Source organism: Jaculus jaculus, chromosome 11 (genome assembly GCF_020740685.1).
Source record: "Jaculus jaculus isolate mJacJac1 chromosome 11, mJacJac1.mat.Y.cur, whole genome shotgun sequence".
In the NCBI taxonomy this organism is placed as follows: Eukaryota; Metazoa; Chordata; class Mammalia; order Rodentia; family Dipodidae; genus Jaculus; species Jaculus jaculus.
The window spans coordinates 22,394,028-22,408,248 of NC_059112.1; the positions used below are offsets into that span (position 1 = coordinate 22,394,028).

Genomic DNA, 14,221 nt, shown 5'->3' on the forward strand with positions numbered 1-14,221 from the left:
TAATAATTATTGACATTTGTCACTACAAATAAAGATTTTCTGTATGGTTGAAGATAAATATTTTCAGTAAATTCATTAATACTCAGAATCCTATAGAAAACGTGTTCTATGATCCAGTCATGAGATCTATGTGTCTTCTGTAGGCATGCTGATCCAATTCCATTAGTTCATTGTATAACTGAACCAGGCTTGCTTTATCTTTTTCCTCTTTAGGCAGAGCTCACAGCTTGGAGACGACAAAACATTTAGTGATCCATCATTGCTGGAAAACCTCCAGAATAATCATGTAAGGGACCTGAAGCCATTATGTGTTCCCTAATGGACTGAAAGTAGCGGGTGTTTCTCAGCTGTCTTCTGTGTGTATACATTTCCTTTGTTATAGATGCATTACAGCAGTGTCTCGCTGTGACTTTTAATTTGCATTTTCCTAGTGACTGAGGACGTTGGGCCTTTTTCATGTGCTTATTTTAAATGTCCATCTTTGGTGATGTGTCTAATCATACCATTTTTCCATGTTTTCAAAATACAATTTTATTGGCATATGTTCATTATACATAGTGATTTGTTTCATAAAAACATTTTTATAAAAGGATTCAATCCCTGTTCTAGTTCTTTTTGTTCCTCCCACTATTTCCATTCATTCTCCCAGTCTCTCCTCTACTTTCATATGTATTTTAAATATGCGGTAGATTTTTATTTATCTATATAAAATCTAGAATTCACTAATGAGAGAAGACATGAGATATTTGTCTTCCTGAGTGTGACGTCCACCATTTAATATGATCACCTCCAGTTGCATCCATTTTTCTGCAAGTGATACCTTTCCTAATATCTGACTGAATAAGACACCATCATGTTTATATGTTGCCTGTTTTTAATCCATTCAGCTGTGGGTAGACACTGACTTTGACCTCATAACTTGAAATAAAGTAAGTACTGCTGCAGTGAACAGGGGAGTTCCGTTATCTCTGGGATGTGTTCACTTGGGATGGCATAGCTTAGTCATCCAGGAGTTCTTAGTGTTCTGAGCAACCTCTGAACTCATTTCCAGCATCCCCACCAGCAGTGTATAAGGGTTTACATCTCTGGCCCCCCTCACTGCGTTGTCCCCAGCATTTGTTATTTATTTTGTTAGTAACAGCTGTTCTGACAGAGCAAGATGAATGTTATTTCTCAATGTTGTTTTACTTTGCATTTGTGTGGTGAGTAAAGAATGTTGAACATTTGTTCATACGTGTATTGGCCATTTATATGTCATCATTTGAGAACTGCCTGTTATGTCATGTGCCCAGTTATTAACTCGATTGTTGGGTGTTTTGTTTTGGAAGTTCTTTATTATATATTCTAGATGTGAATCCTCTCCCTAATGTATAGCTGCTGGAGATTGTCTCCAGTCCCATAGGCTGTCTCTCCTCACTTGGTTGATTGTGTCCTTTGTAGTGCCAAAGTGTTTGGCTTCCATGCAGTCTCCCTTGTCAATCCTTGGCTTTATTTCCTCAATATTGGAATTATTTATTCTTTTAATTTTGATTTTTATAAGAGCGGCCACATATTGTTTTCGTCACGAATTTGAACAATACTTCTCATCTGAAAAGCCCAATGGAAATATTTTTTTTAAGTATCTGCCTTTTTATTTTCCACATGAACTCTGACCTCCTTACAGAAAGGATCCATTTGTCAGTCTTCCTTTGGCCTCAACAGTGCATTGTACATAGGAGTTGTTTCCTTTTTAAAAATTTTTTTCTGATTTATTATTTATTAGAGAGGGAGAGAGAGAGAGTGAGTGAGTGAGTGAGTGAGTGAGTGAGTGAGAATGGGTGCACCAGGGCCTCTAGACACGCAAACGAACTCCACACACGTGTGCCACCATGTGCATCTGGCTTACATGGGACCTGGAGAATTGAACCTGGGTCCTTAGGCTTTGCAGGCAATTGCCTTAACCACTAAGCCATCTCTCCAGCCCTATTCCCCCCCCCTTTTTTTTTTTAACTTATCATATGTATCAAGTTAAAGTGACCATTTTTTTTTTGCAGAGAGGGCAGACAAAACATTATAGAGAAATATGCTGTTCTAATCACCTCAATTTAAAGGAAGAATAGATGCCTAAAATTTTAAATCTGATCATAAATTACAATTAAATGAGTGAACATTTTAGAACTTCTCTCCCACCTGCCAAATTCATCATCTTTTTGTGCCATATAATTTAAATCCAACAGCAGTTTTCTTAGTGAGTGGGGCAAGTTTGAGAATAAGTAAATTGAATTGAAAAATAGGACTTCATCATAAGAGATATATGCCTGTAGTTGCATACCCGAATGTTCCCTGGCTGTGTGCCGAATAGATGACCGTGAGGTGACACTTCCACCCTTCCGCCACTATGAGTAAGTGACTAGGGCACCTGTGTGTCTCACAGCCAACGGCACCTATCATCTGTGAGTTTCTGACGATGATGGCAGTCTGCCACACAGCGGTACCAGAGAGGGATGGCGACAAGATCATTTATCAAGCTGCGTCTCCAGGTACAGACAAAGCAATCACGGGCCAGCGCTCTGTTGAAAACTGTTCCAAAATTTAGGAGTGTGTGGATAAAAACCAATGCAACTTTAAAAAGTAGCATGATCAAGTTACGTTTTTATATAACAGTTTTCATTTACTAATTAGAAGTTCCTTGGATCTTAGGATTAATTGTGTATTTGTCAAAGTACTTAGCTTTGCGTGTGTGTGACATTTGTATATAGCATGCATTGTGTAGAGAGTTAAATGATAAAGTTCATGCAAGGGAATAAAGGCATTTTTGTCTCCAGTAATTTTCCTGTGATAAGTAACTGAGAATGAGTGGTTAGTTATCATTGGTTTTACACATATGCAGACAGGAAAAGGAAGATCTGCTTACCTAAAAATAGTGATATATGTGTTTTTGGAATAACCCATTTTCTTCCCCTCTTTTAGAAGTGATAGCATACTTGTGGTTTTTTTAAATTTAGTTGAGTGAGGAACATTTTACACATTTAAAGGGATTCCATAGAATATGTATTAATAGAGTTACCAATATTCATTACTTAGACTTAATTCTAGACCTATTTTTCACAATATAGTTAGGTAAATAATCCATTGGTAATTATAAATTTTGAGGGGGAAAGTATACTCTGGGTTTTAAAACTATTTTAAACTTGTGCCTCTGATGTGTAGAATGTATCAAATTCCTAAAGAGTAAGAAATAATGCATCTCCTATGGTTAGCATGGACCCAGAGTGAGTATTTTCTTATCTCACACCCTCTCTCTGGGCGATGGAAAGGCTGAACAGTACCGTGATGAAAGTACTAACGTCAAATAAAGCATCAATTCACTTGAAGAAACTTAATTTAAATTCCCAGCAGAGTTAGCTTTTCTAAATTCGACGTTTTGGGAGAATAAGGATAGAATTTTAAGAGGAAACTCTGTGTCATTTACTTAGAGAAAGGTTTTCCAGGGGAATATGCTGGACCAGGGAGTTCACTTAAGCTTCCCTTTTGCATGTGTATGATTGACAGTGAGTCTTACTGTTCAGAAACATGACGCTTCAATTGTTCTCCCGGGTTCTTCCGTCCTCTTAACTCAAGAAGCCCACTGCTCCCTTGTAGCATATCTGCCTTATACTTTTGCATTGCTCTAATAGACCTTTCTGAAGCTTTACAGAAAAAGATACATGATTTTGTCCCCATTCCTCTGGCATTATCATATAATTTAAACAGAGATGGATTCCAGTCACAGAAAGAAAGGAATTTTGCTTAGGCAGACAGCTGTTTGAGACTTTCTCTTCTGTTTGCAATAAGGATCTTTCGTCCCGTTTCTTTCGCCCATTCCCTTGCCGCAGATGAGGGCGCCCTGGTCAGAGCAGCCAAGCAGTTGAATTTTGTTTTCACTGGGAGAACACCAGACTCAGTCATCATAGATTCAGTAAGTTGTTTATGTACTAAATGTTTTTGTTTTTTTTTTTAACCAAAATAATATGTATATGTTGCTCACAGATGAGGCAGTAACAAAAGGGTCATAGTAAAATAGAAGTCCCCCACTCCAAGAGTAACCACTTTCTTACCTGTCGTGCATTTGCTCAGCATTTGTATACCTCACACTTTAAAAAAACATGTGATTGGTACTATGTTTGATAGTATATATTGATTCTTCAAAAACTAGACATACTTACTGCCTTTCTGCTCTATGAAATGAGGGTTCATCTCTCTTGAATCATATTCCCTTTTGTGTTCCCTCCTACATATTCCAATATTATTATAATCATTAAAAATTTGATTAATTGCCGGGCGTGGTGGCGCACGCCTTTAATCCCAGCACTCGGGAGGCAGAGGTAGGAGGATCGCCGAGAGTTCAAGGCCACCCTGAGACTACATAGTGAATTCCAGGTCAGCCTGAGCCAGAGTGAGACCCTACCTCGAAAAAAAAAAAAAAAAAAAAAAATAAAAAAAAAAAAATTTGTTAATTTTTCAGGACCAGCTTCTCAATGGCAAGTGTAGAACGGATTTGTCACAACAAGAATATCAGGATGATAGTAAACACATGAAGAAAATATCAGTAGGTGTCACGTCAAGGAAATGCAAAACCATGATGGTACACCACATCGTTGCTGCCAAAAAGCCTTTTACATGTTGACAGCTCCAGACATGAATGACAATGCAGAGAAAGGGGGAACCCTCCCATTGCTCGTCAGTGTGCATTGCAGGACAGTCTCTGTGAAAAGCCTTTTAGGAGTTTCCTGTGCAAGGGAAACTTAGACCTGACCCAGCACTTGTACTCTGTTCTCAGCTACACAGCAGAGGTGAGAGTTCACATCCATCGAGAGACCTCTAATAGAATGCTCATAGCAGCTATGCTTACAGGAACCCAGAATTGGAAACAAAGCAAATGCCGGTCGGTGGGAGAGGTGATGAACAAATTGTGACATAGTCTGGCAATGGGAATATGTACACCATGGAAAGGAATGAGTTATTGATCCTTTAGCAGTGTGGATGAATCTCAGATCCCTTATGTTAAGATGAGGAAAGAGCCAAACACAAAGAAATCCATCATTTTTAATTTCATTTGTATGCAACTCGAGATGGGGCACAAGTGATTTGTGGGGATAGAATTCACAGCAGTGGCTGCCGCGAGGCAGGGAGATCGATCAGAATGAGCACAGGAGGGTTTGAAGGTCCAGCATGTTTCGCATCTTCATCAGGGTGACATTTACACCTTATATCAAACCATACAGTTTTCACAAAATCATACGTGGAAAATCTGTGTACTTTATTGAATATAAATGAGACTTCCTTTATCATTATTCTTCTTATTATTAGTGTTTCTAGTGTACCTGTACCAGTATTTCAAGATACCCGTCTTTGGTATTTTTTTAAATTATGTTTTCTAACTCAAACTTTTTCTTAAAGATCTAATTTTCCCCTTTATTTCCTAGAGAAAAATCTTCACCTCATTTTAAGTTGTTTCATGTTCTTTGTATGACTTCTTAGTACAATCAGCAGATTGTCCATCTGTTGTCTTCCCTCCATTCTCCTGTCTGGGCTTGTGCTGCCCTAAGACTATCTTGTGCGGCACTTGGAATTCCTTTTGGCTCTCTCCCATTTCTTACCATTTCCGTTACCTGAAAGTTAATTCATTCCCTTCCACATTTCAGAAGGAAAACTTAGTTTGTATTGACATTTTTACAGTAAACTTTTATGGCCAGTGATTAATTTCAAGAAGCCTAAGAAGTCTCTAATTCTGAATACTCATATATTCTTTTCTTTCATAGCTGGGGCAGGAAGAAAGATACGAGTTGCTCAATGTCCTGGAGTTTACCAGGTAAAAGCACATGCTCTGTGATCTGTGTGGGTTGGATAATTTTCATCCATTCCTTTCGTTTTCCTCTTTAAGTAGCTAGAATATATGCCTTTATTGTATATACTTGAAGGTGTTCAAGCAAAGCTCCTCAGTGCTCTGCTCTTTCAATTGTCACGTGTGTAGGTAAATCGCGAACAGCTTTCTTCAGAGTGTGACGGTGCACAGCTTACATTCCTCCTGCCAGAAACTCAGAAACCTTTGACACTGTCTGAAGCACCAGCACAGGATAGGACCGAAAGGCTGGCGGAGGGTGTGTTAGTGAGACCTCCCATACTGTAACATACCTGAAATGATCAGTTTATGAAGAGAAAAGGTTCATTTATCATTGCATTTTGGAGGTTCGATCCATGATCAGTTGGCCTCGTTACTTTGGACTTGTAGTGAGGGAGGAGATGGAAGAGCAGAACTCCTCATCTCGTGGCCAGATGCTTTTCCTACCTACAAGGTCTTGGAAGATTTGTGTCGCTACTCACTTCAAAACAGAACGGCGACGGAAGGCCTAGGGTTCCACAGTCCCCTTCAGGGGACACCTTCAGTGACCTAAAGACTTACCACAAGACCCTACCTCTAGAACGTTCTACCACTTCCCACTAGCACTTCCCTGGGACTGGGCTTCTAACCCATGGGGCTTTGGGGAACAAATTCTAGCAGCTAGTGACCTAGAAACAGAGTCACACTGAGAGGCAGCAAGAGGCATGTGGAATTAAGATATATAGGAGTCAGGAAGGCTCCGTTCTAATTATGCACATATGATATCTAGTTGTCTGAGGTTTCAGAAGCCACATCCATGTCTCTGTGAAGTACGAATTGTCATCTAGTGGGAAAGACTGAGCCATGAATAATTCTAACTATTAAATGTTGGTCTGAAAAAGTGAAGTGAGTTGGGCCTGGTAGTACAGGTCAACCATCCCGTCGAAGTGGAGGCAACATTGTCACAGGTGATGGCCTGCATGGGCTACAGATAGAGCTTAAAGCCACCATAGGCAAGTTAAGGAGAGCATGACTTGAAATTAATTTTAAGATGGGCTTGGAATATAGCTCAGTGGTAGAGCGCTTGCCTGTCATGAGCAAGGAAAGGATAGATAGAAGAGGGGGAGGGAATAAGCTAAGAGAAAATGGGATGAAATCAACAAGAGAGACTCTTTGTTGTCAGTGACATAGATAACAAAGGGATGCTTCAAGGAGAGAGTGGTCCTCTGTGAGAAACTGCCACAAGGTTAGATGAGGGCCAGGTTGAGAAGTGACTGCTCGATGCAGCTATTCACTGGTGAAGGAGGAATCAAGAAGAGAGAGGGGAATGGAAGATAGATAAGTAGAGACTTGGCCTTGGTTCACTGAAGTTCATTCATGGAAAGGAAAAAGGACGTGTGGTTCAGGGGAAAGGACTTTGTTAGGGTGAATTGTGAGGGAGAAACTAAAGCCTGTTTAATAACAAGCAGGATCCATGATAGAAGCAGTAAGGGTGGATTCGTGAGAGGCTCTCCAACTGACTTTTGAACAAGGCCACTGAGAAAGTGGGATGGGAGAGGCTGTAATAAAAGCAGAAATATTCCTCCATTGTGTCAGGTAAAAAGGCAGAGGAGATGATGCCCACAAGGTTAGATGTGTAGATTTCTAAAACGGAGGAGAGGGTGTAGTTCATGTCTTAAGATTTCTGTCAAGGGGAAGAAGCCCAGAGATGCAGTCTCGAATGAGTGTGTGGAACCTGGCGCCGGGAGTGCGGAAGCTGAGGGAGCGAGCTTCCTACGGAAATGAAATGCAGCAATGTATGGCATGGAGCATCTTGGTTTCTGACATCCATGTTACTCATCTCCATGACTGAGTGATTTTCTCTGCGGTGTCCACTTAACTCTGGTGGACCTCAGAAGAGGCTTCCCATCTCCCTTGGGAGAAGACAAGAGCAGGCAACGTGATGGGCTTGAAACCATTAAATCAGAGCTGGACTAAAAATAAGTGTGAATTATAGTGAATCCTAAGTTAGCAGGTTTAAGGGAGGCCGAATTTGCTATGTACCTAAAGCATACCTTATCTAAGGTTTCATTTACCCCCAAAATATTTGCTGGAACATTCCAAAGACAAGTGTTTCATAAATTTTAAGTACCATTCATTGGTGTAGGTTGCTATTTTTGTTCTCTCATTAGTGACTGTTAATTGTTTATGGTATCTAATGAAATTTGGTCATAGATACATACACGTATAGGGAAAACGTATTGAGTCAGTACTGTTTGGCCTTTAGAGTCCCCCGTATTCCCATGCAGGGGAAGGAGCTCCTGTAGTCACTGATGACCATGAAGAGTGCTCAAACTGCTTCTTAGAAGCGCTGATATTTTCCTTTATGTGGGACCATAGGCTTAAAGCTGATTATCATTTCTATTTTTAATAAAAAGCATAACATACAACTCAGCTTTCATGCTTCCCACTTTTTTTTTTTTTTTTCAAATCAGCAAACAGTAGCCCAGGACTTTGCTTTGCTGAGCATTAACTGCTCAAGGTTCCCGGGGACCGCTTAGTGCATTACTCCTCCAGGGCAGCAGACAGTGTGCTGGTGACTTGAAAACTTAATGTCATCTTCAAGGCACCAACTGTACCCTCGGGATGATTTGTAGGTGTGGAAAAATACATTATATAATTTGGTCCCATTTTTTTTTTTCATTATGAGCACTCAAGTATGTGAGGCGTGACAGACATATATATGCAGATCCTGGGCAGGATGACACATCATGGAAAACCTCTTTCTTGCAGCGCTAGAAAAAGAATGTCAGTGATTGTTCGCACTCCATCCGGGAAGTTACGACTCTACTGCAAAGGAGCCGTAAGTTTTTATTTTTTGTCTTTTGCAGTTGTGATTTATGACGGTTTATAATGTACGTGTTAGGCATTTTGCTATGGAAATGGAACACAGATGTTGAACAAGAAGTTGCTGACATCCACTTCTGTTGCTGGTTTATCATCATAACATTCAGCCTCTTCTAGTGTAATGTGGAATTCCTTCTGGGTCAATTTGGTGCATTGAAAAAGTTTGGCCTATGTTACTATTATAATTTAATATCTTAATACATAATATTTGAGGTGTATCTTATGCAAACTGTGTTTGTAGGTGACTAAACACAGAAAGCATTTTCAGGTTCTATATCCATTTGTTTAAAGATCATAGAAATAGGGGAGGAATAGCTCCCAGCTGCTGCTATAATTCTTCATGTGGTAGTGACTTTGTTTTGAATTGTTTCAATTATGAAAGAATATTTGATTATTGGTTGGCTACAATATGATGGTAGATTATAGTGGTAGAAATATTATGTGTTCTAGCTGAATTTTCCTAGTTAAAATATGTTTACACACATGGAAAAACTATAAAGCTACTGACAGGGTCATGTTGTTGTCTCTGTTAAGACCAGCCAGTATTTCCCCCCTGAGCTGTCCTTTCCTTCCACTTTATTAACTTCCCAGCTAGGAAAACTGGGCCACTCGGAATGTCACAATTTTAAATAGAGTCAACCAGTTTGCTTCAGCCCATGGAAACTGGGAAACTGAACTCATTTAAATTACTGTTGAGAATGTTAAATGCCTCAGTTTAAAGCACTGAGACAACACTTTTGAATGCCATTGGTTTGCAGCAGTTTGGTAGAGTTATTTCAAGACGGCTCATGAATTTCATTTACACAGTTTGCTTGATTTTGTTCTCTTCATTGCAGCAGTATCTGACATGTACTCATGTCGACATTTATCACCAGACTTTGACCGGGAGTTTGGAAGTAAAAAGATAAGACCTCAGATACGTCAAGCACTTAACACTAGCGGCGAGAGGTTAGGCTGCAGTGCTGAGTGCATGGTAAAGACCTCCCTCATCCCAGTGGTCACACAACATGATGGTAAGGGAGAATGTAGATAGAAAGAGCCTTGGGGCACCGCTGCAGTGACTGGCATCTGCCTGCCTGGTTCACAACGCTCAAATCACATCTTGGCTTTCTAAATTTAAACAGTCCTTTACCTAAAAGACGTTTGCTTGGGGAATTAAAGCATTGAATAAAAACCATTTTGTTTTGCTGGCTGAGAGAAGATCTTAGAATGTGCAGACTGGCCTTGAACTCCTTTCATAGCGCAGGCTGGCTTCAACCTTGGGATCCTCTTGCCACAGCCCCCCAAGTGCTGGGATAACAGGCACGAACCAACATGCCTGACCAGACTTTGATTTAAAAGAAATTAAATAATTATTTAATTAATAATTATTTTTCTTTTATTAAGAAAAGGAGAGATGGAAAGAGAGAGGGAAAAAAAAAATGAGCACAGCAGGTCCTCTCAGCCACTGCAAACGAACTCCACACCCACGCACCTTGTGCGTCCGGCATTATGTGGGTCCTGGGGAATGGAACCTGGGTCCTTAGGCTTTGCAGTGAAGCACCTTAACCGCCAAGCCATCTCTCCAGCCCTGGAGTTTGTTTTTCAGTCACGGAGATAGTTTGCCTATGTTAGCTTGCTTATTGCATTTTTCCTCTACGAAATGCAGTTAAGTGGTTAAAAAGACATAAACATGTTACAAAAAGAAAACAAAGAACACTTGAGAGCTACTTGTAGGCTGTAGTTTAGCAAAGAACGCTGAGTCCTGGGCAGGCAGAAGGGTGGTTATGAGTTAAGTTTAGGGGGAAGAAGTCGGTTGGGTCCGGTTTGGGTTTGTTTGTTTTTTTCTTTTGCCCCCATGCTCAAGAACTTCCCCTTTATGCCTTGATCATTCTGGTGCTGTGTGGAAAACGATCAAGGCTGAAGACAGATGCCGGCAGAGCTTCCAGCAGAGCCCACTGAAGGCTGCTCAGGCCCAGCTGATAAGGATGAAAGGAGGCGGGACTGAGGAGGGAGATTTAGGCCCCAGTAATTGGCTGCCCGCAGGTGCTGAGAGAACGGATTATCTAGGATCACTCTGGGATTTCTGCTCGGCTTACTGAGTGAACTCGGAGACAACCTTACCGCCGTTCACCTGTGAGATCGCAGCTCCCGTCCGGAAAGCAGCGAGGGCCCTAGGTCGGCATAGCCCCTCACAACCCAGAGCCGGGCCACCGTCGCGCACCATGGAGACAATAACCAGACGAAACTAGCCTCAAAGGACAAGATAGATAGATTGGTGGTCCAAGAGGGAAATAGAAAAGCAGTGGGGATCGTTGAGTTGCCGTCTTAGCCAGGTGGGAGTCGCGGGCTGTGGGTTCAGAATCAAGGGGTGACCGGAGCTTGGATGCTGGGACCGCAGGGGCAGGTATGCCCCATGTAAAACGCAGGCGTGTAGAGTGATACGTTTAACATAGTATATGTGTGGGTCTGACTTATTGTTCCTGTCTTTTTTTTTTTTTTTAATTTGCTGTAATGAAGATGTTTTGCTTTGTTGGTTGGAGGGTATGTGCACACATGTTCGTGCATGTGCAAGTGCACGTGGGAGTGTAGGTGCTTGTGAATGCGTGTGCCTGTGAAGGCCAGAGAACAACCTCGAGTGTCATTTCTTCATACACCTTCCACCGTTTTTTGAGACAGCATCCCTCACTGGCCTGAGCCGCGTCTCGTTAGGCTGGACTGGCCAGCCAAGGAGTCACAAGGATCCAGCTGCCTCTGTCCTCGTCCTCTCGCCCAGTGCTGGCATTGCATGTGTGCCCCACCCTGACCAGCCTTGTCTGCGTGGGTTCTAGGGATTGAACTCGGGCCCTTCACCAGCTGAACTCTCTCTCCAGCCCCTCTTTGTTAGTTTTTAAAGGAAAACATGTGCAATGTGCAGTTTATACCTATGATGGTAGCCAATTTGAGGAGTCTCATTTATACAAACAAAGATTTGATTTATTCAAGAAAACAAGAACCTGGCACTAAAACTTATACACCAGGAGAAAAAGTAGAAACACGTTTAATGTTGTAGGAATCTTAAAAATGACAGAAGTTTTCAAATAAGTATCTTAAATAAAAGTCTGTGCCAGATACCAAAAAAAAAAAAAAACACTTCTGAAATTAGTTCCTCTAAGCAGTTGACTACCACATCAGCAGCAAGGTATACGTAATTCTGAACGGCACACATCACAGAAAACGTTAGCATAGATTTAAACGTGGATGTGCCCCATGTCTTTAGTCAACATTCCAGGCCAAAGGAGACCCAGCCTCAGTCAGCAGGCTGGTCTCTCCTTGTTAGGCCTGACAACAGGATCTGAGTCCCTGGGGGCAAGTGGCGAATTCGGAGTGTCAGAAATCAAACAAAACGACCTGAACCTTCCAGCACTTGGGAGTCTGAAGCAAGACAGTCAGTCGTGAGTGTGCGACCAGCCTGGGTACAGAATGAGCCTATATCTCAAAAAGAAAAAAGTTACAGAGATAGATCTCTGAAGAAAACCATCTTTATTTGGAATTAGAACACAAAAATACCACTACAATTCAAGATAAACACGCACAAGCCTTGTTTTTCTACAGAACAAAAGACAGCACCCCCCCCACCCGGGTTTCATTAGGACAGAGAAATGTATGCAAGTTATTTTGAAAGAACTTTCATTGTCACTTAAAATAGATTAGAGAAGCACGAGCCAACAGTCAACTGTGCAGAGCTAGCCTTAGAGTCTTGCTGTCCCGTCGTCAGTTGCGCAGTAAAGCATAGTGGTCAGGTTGTGGCAGGCAGTTTCACTGGGTCGGTCGTAGAAGGCAGTGTGCAGAGCAGGCATCTGTGGCCTCGGTGTTCACCCTTACAACCCCTGTGACGGCTCAGGGCGAGTGGAATCAGACAGAAATGGCTCCACTTTGCTAAGTCATTTTCACAGGAGTCAGGTCATCTTGATAGTTTCAGCATAAATCTCATCATGTAAGTAAATAATTACACAAGGCCTCTTTGTTTGGGACTGCCTCCGTATTGCTACAATGGCAACATTGTATCATGGTATTCCTCACAAGGGACATTTCAAGACAATTGATTACACTGAATATTTCTTTCATTTACAAAATACGGTTTTGAATACAGAGCAGGTTTGAACTTAGTCTAAAAGGCAATAGGAGTTGGGTATGCTGGTGCGCACCTGCAATCCTAGCACCCAGAAGACGGAGGCAGGGGGATCAGGAGTTCAAAGTCATCCTTAGATACATAGTGAGTTCAAGGCCAGCTTGAGCTATATGAGACCCTGCCTATAAAAGACAATAGACACAATGACCCATGTCTTTAATCCCAGCACTCAGAAGGCAGAAATAGGAGGATCACTATGCATTTGAGTCCAGCCTGGGGAAAAGAAAAAAGATAATGGAAAAGGAACTTTTTTGACCGCCCTCCCCCGCAGTGCCAGCTTATTGTGATTGTCCACTTTCTCCTCTTCTGAGCGTCTGGGTCCAGGTTCCTAAATCCACTTATGATTTCCCACAAGCGCTAAAGGAACCCTCCAGAAACCCTTCCTAAAAATGTGCTGAATGCTTGCCACAGCCCTGTAAGTAAAGGGGTATCTGGGATGTGCCTCTAAGAATTTCTCTGTCACATGTGAGCCGGGCCAGCCGCTTGGGGCATGTTAAGGCATGCCCTCCATGTGCAAGAGTCTGCACTGACTCCTCGGCTCCACTCTGCATGCCACTGAGAAGGCAAACTAGAAGTCTCATATGCCGAGCACCATTTTCCTCCACTAGCATGTCGAGAAACACCGCAGGACTCAGTCTCCCCGAACCTTATTATTCAGCACTTTTGTTTTCGGGTATTTTTTTAAAGGACTTTTTCCCATTTGAAAGAGACCTATATTAATTTCATTGAAATTTTCATTAATCTCTGGATAAAAGATTTTTATAAGCCATACATTCTTTCCCAGGAAGGAGTCATGAGGGGAAATTGTCATTTCCTTCTACTTTCCCCTTTTCCCATTCCGCCACTGAAAAATGGAAAGAAATTCATAATTGGGACCTGGAATAGTCCATCTGTTTTGAGGTCACTCGGTTCTCTTTCTCTCTGAGGCTCTAAATCATAGTCCATTAGTCTGCTTCCAAATCTCAGCCCTGAGACTAGAGACCCTAAAATGGGTAATACCACTGAGAAAGTAATTGCAGGTAAATGATTTATTTTTTCCTGGTCTAATAAAAAATCGTGAAGGCTGAATACTAAGATTTCTGAAAACATTAAAGCAAAGCCAACTGAGGGAACAATAGGCAATTTATAAAAGAGTAGAAAAACGTAAATGGTGCAGAAAGCTAAAACTGAAAGGGACCCTAAAATGAATGCAGGAATTTTATTCTACAAATTAAGGCAACTGAGTCTTAAAGCTAAGGTGGTGTAACAAGAAACATGAAGCGATGTAAGGCTCTTTGCCATGTTTCAGAGGTCCGTAGTCTTGTGCTGCCTCAAGTCTGTCCTTCTGTGAACTCTGCTCCTATAGA

General features: G+C 41.5%; 1 protein-coding gene across 3 annotated transcripts in view; it reads left to right on the forward strand.

The window, feature by feature from the left end:
- Positions 1-14,221, forward strand: part of Atp8a1 (ATPase phospholipid transporting 8A1) — a 233,233-nt gene that overhangs the window by 97,071 nt on the left and 121,941 nt on the right. For all 3 annotated transcript variants that reach the window (XM_045161357.1, XM_045161360.1, XM_045161358.1), the window contains 5 exons: positions 214-286; positions 2,414-2,519; positions 3,855-3,937; positions 5,781-5,830; positions 8,612-8,681. In XM_045161357.1, coding sequence (XP_045017292.1) covers positions 214-286; positions 2,414-2,519; positions 3,855-3,937; positions 5,781-5,830; positions 8,612-8,681 — 382 coding nt within the window. The remainder of the gene's footprint in view (positions 1-213; positions 287-2,413; positions 2,520-3,854; positions 3,938-5,780; positions 5,831-8,611; positions 8,682-14,221) is intronic.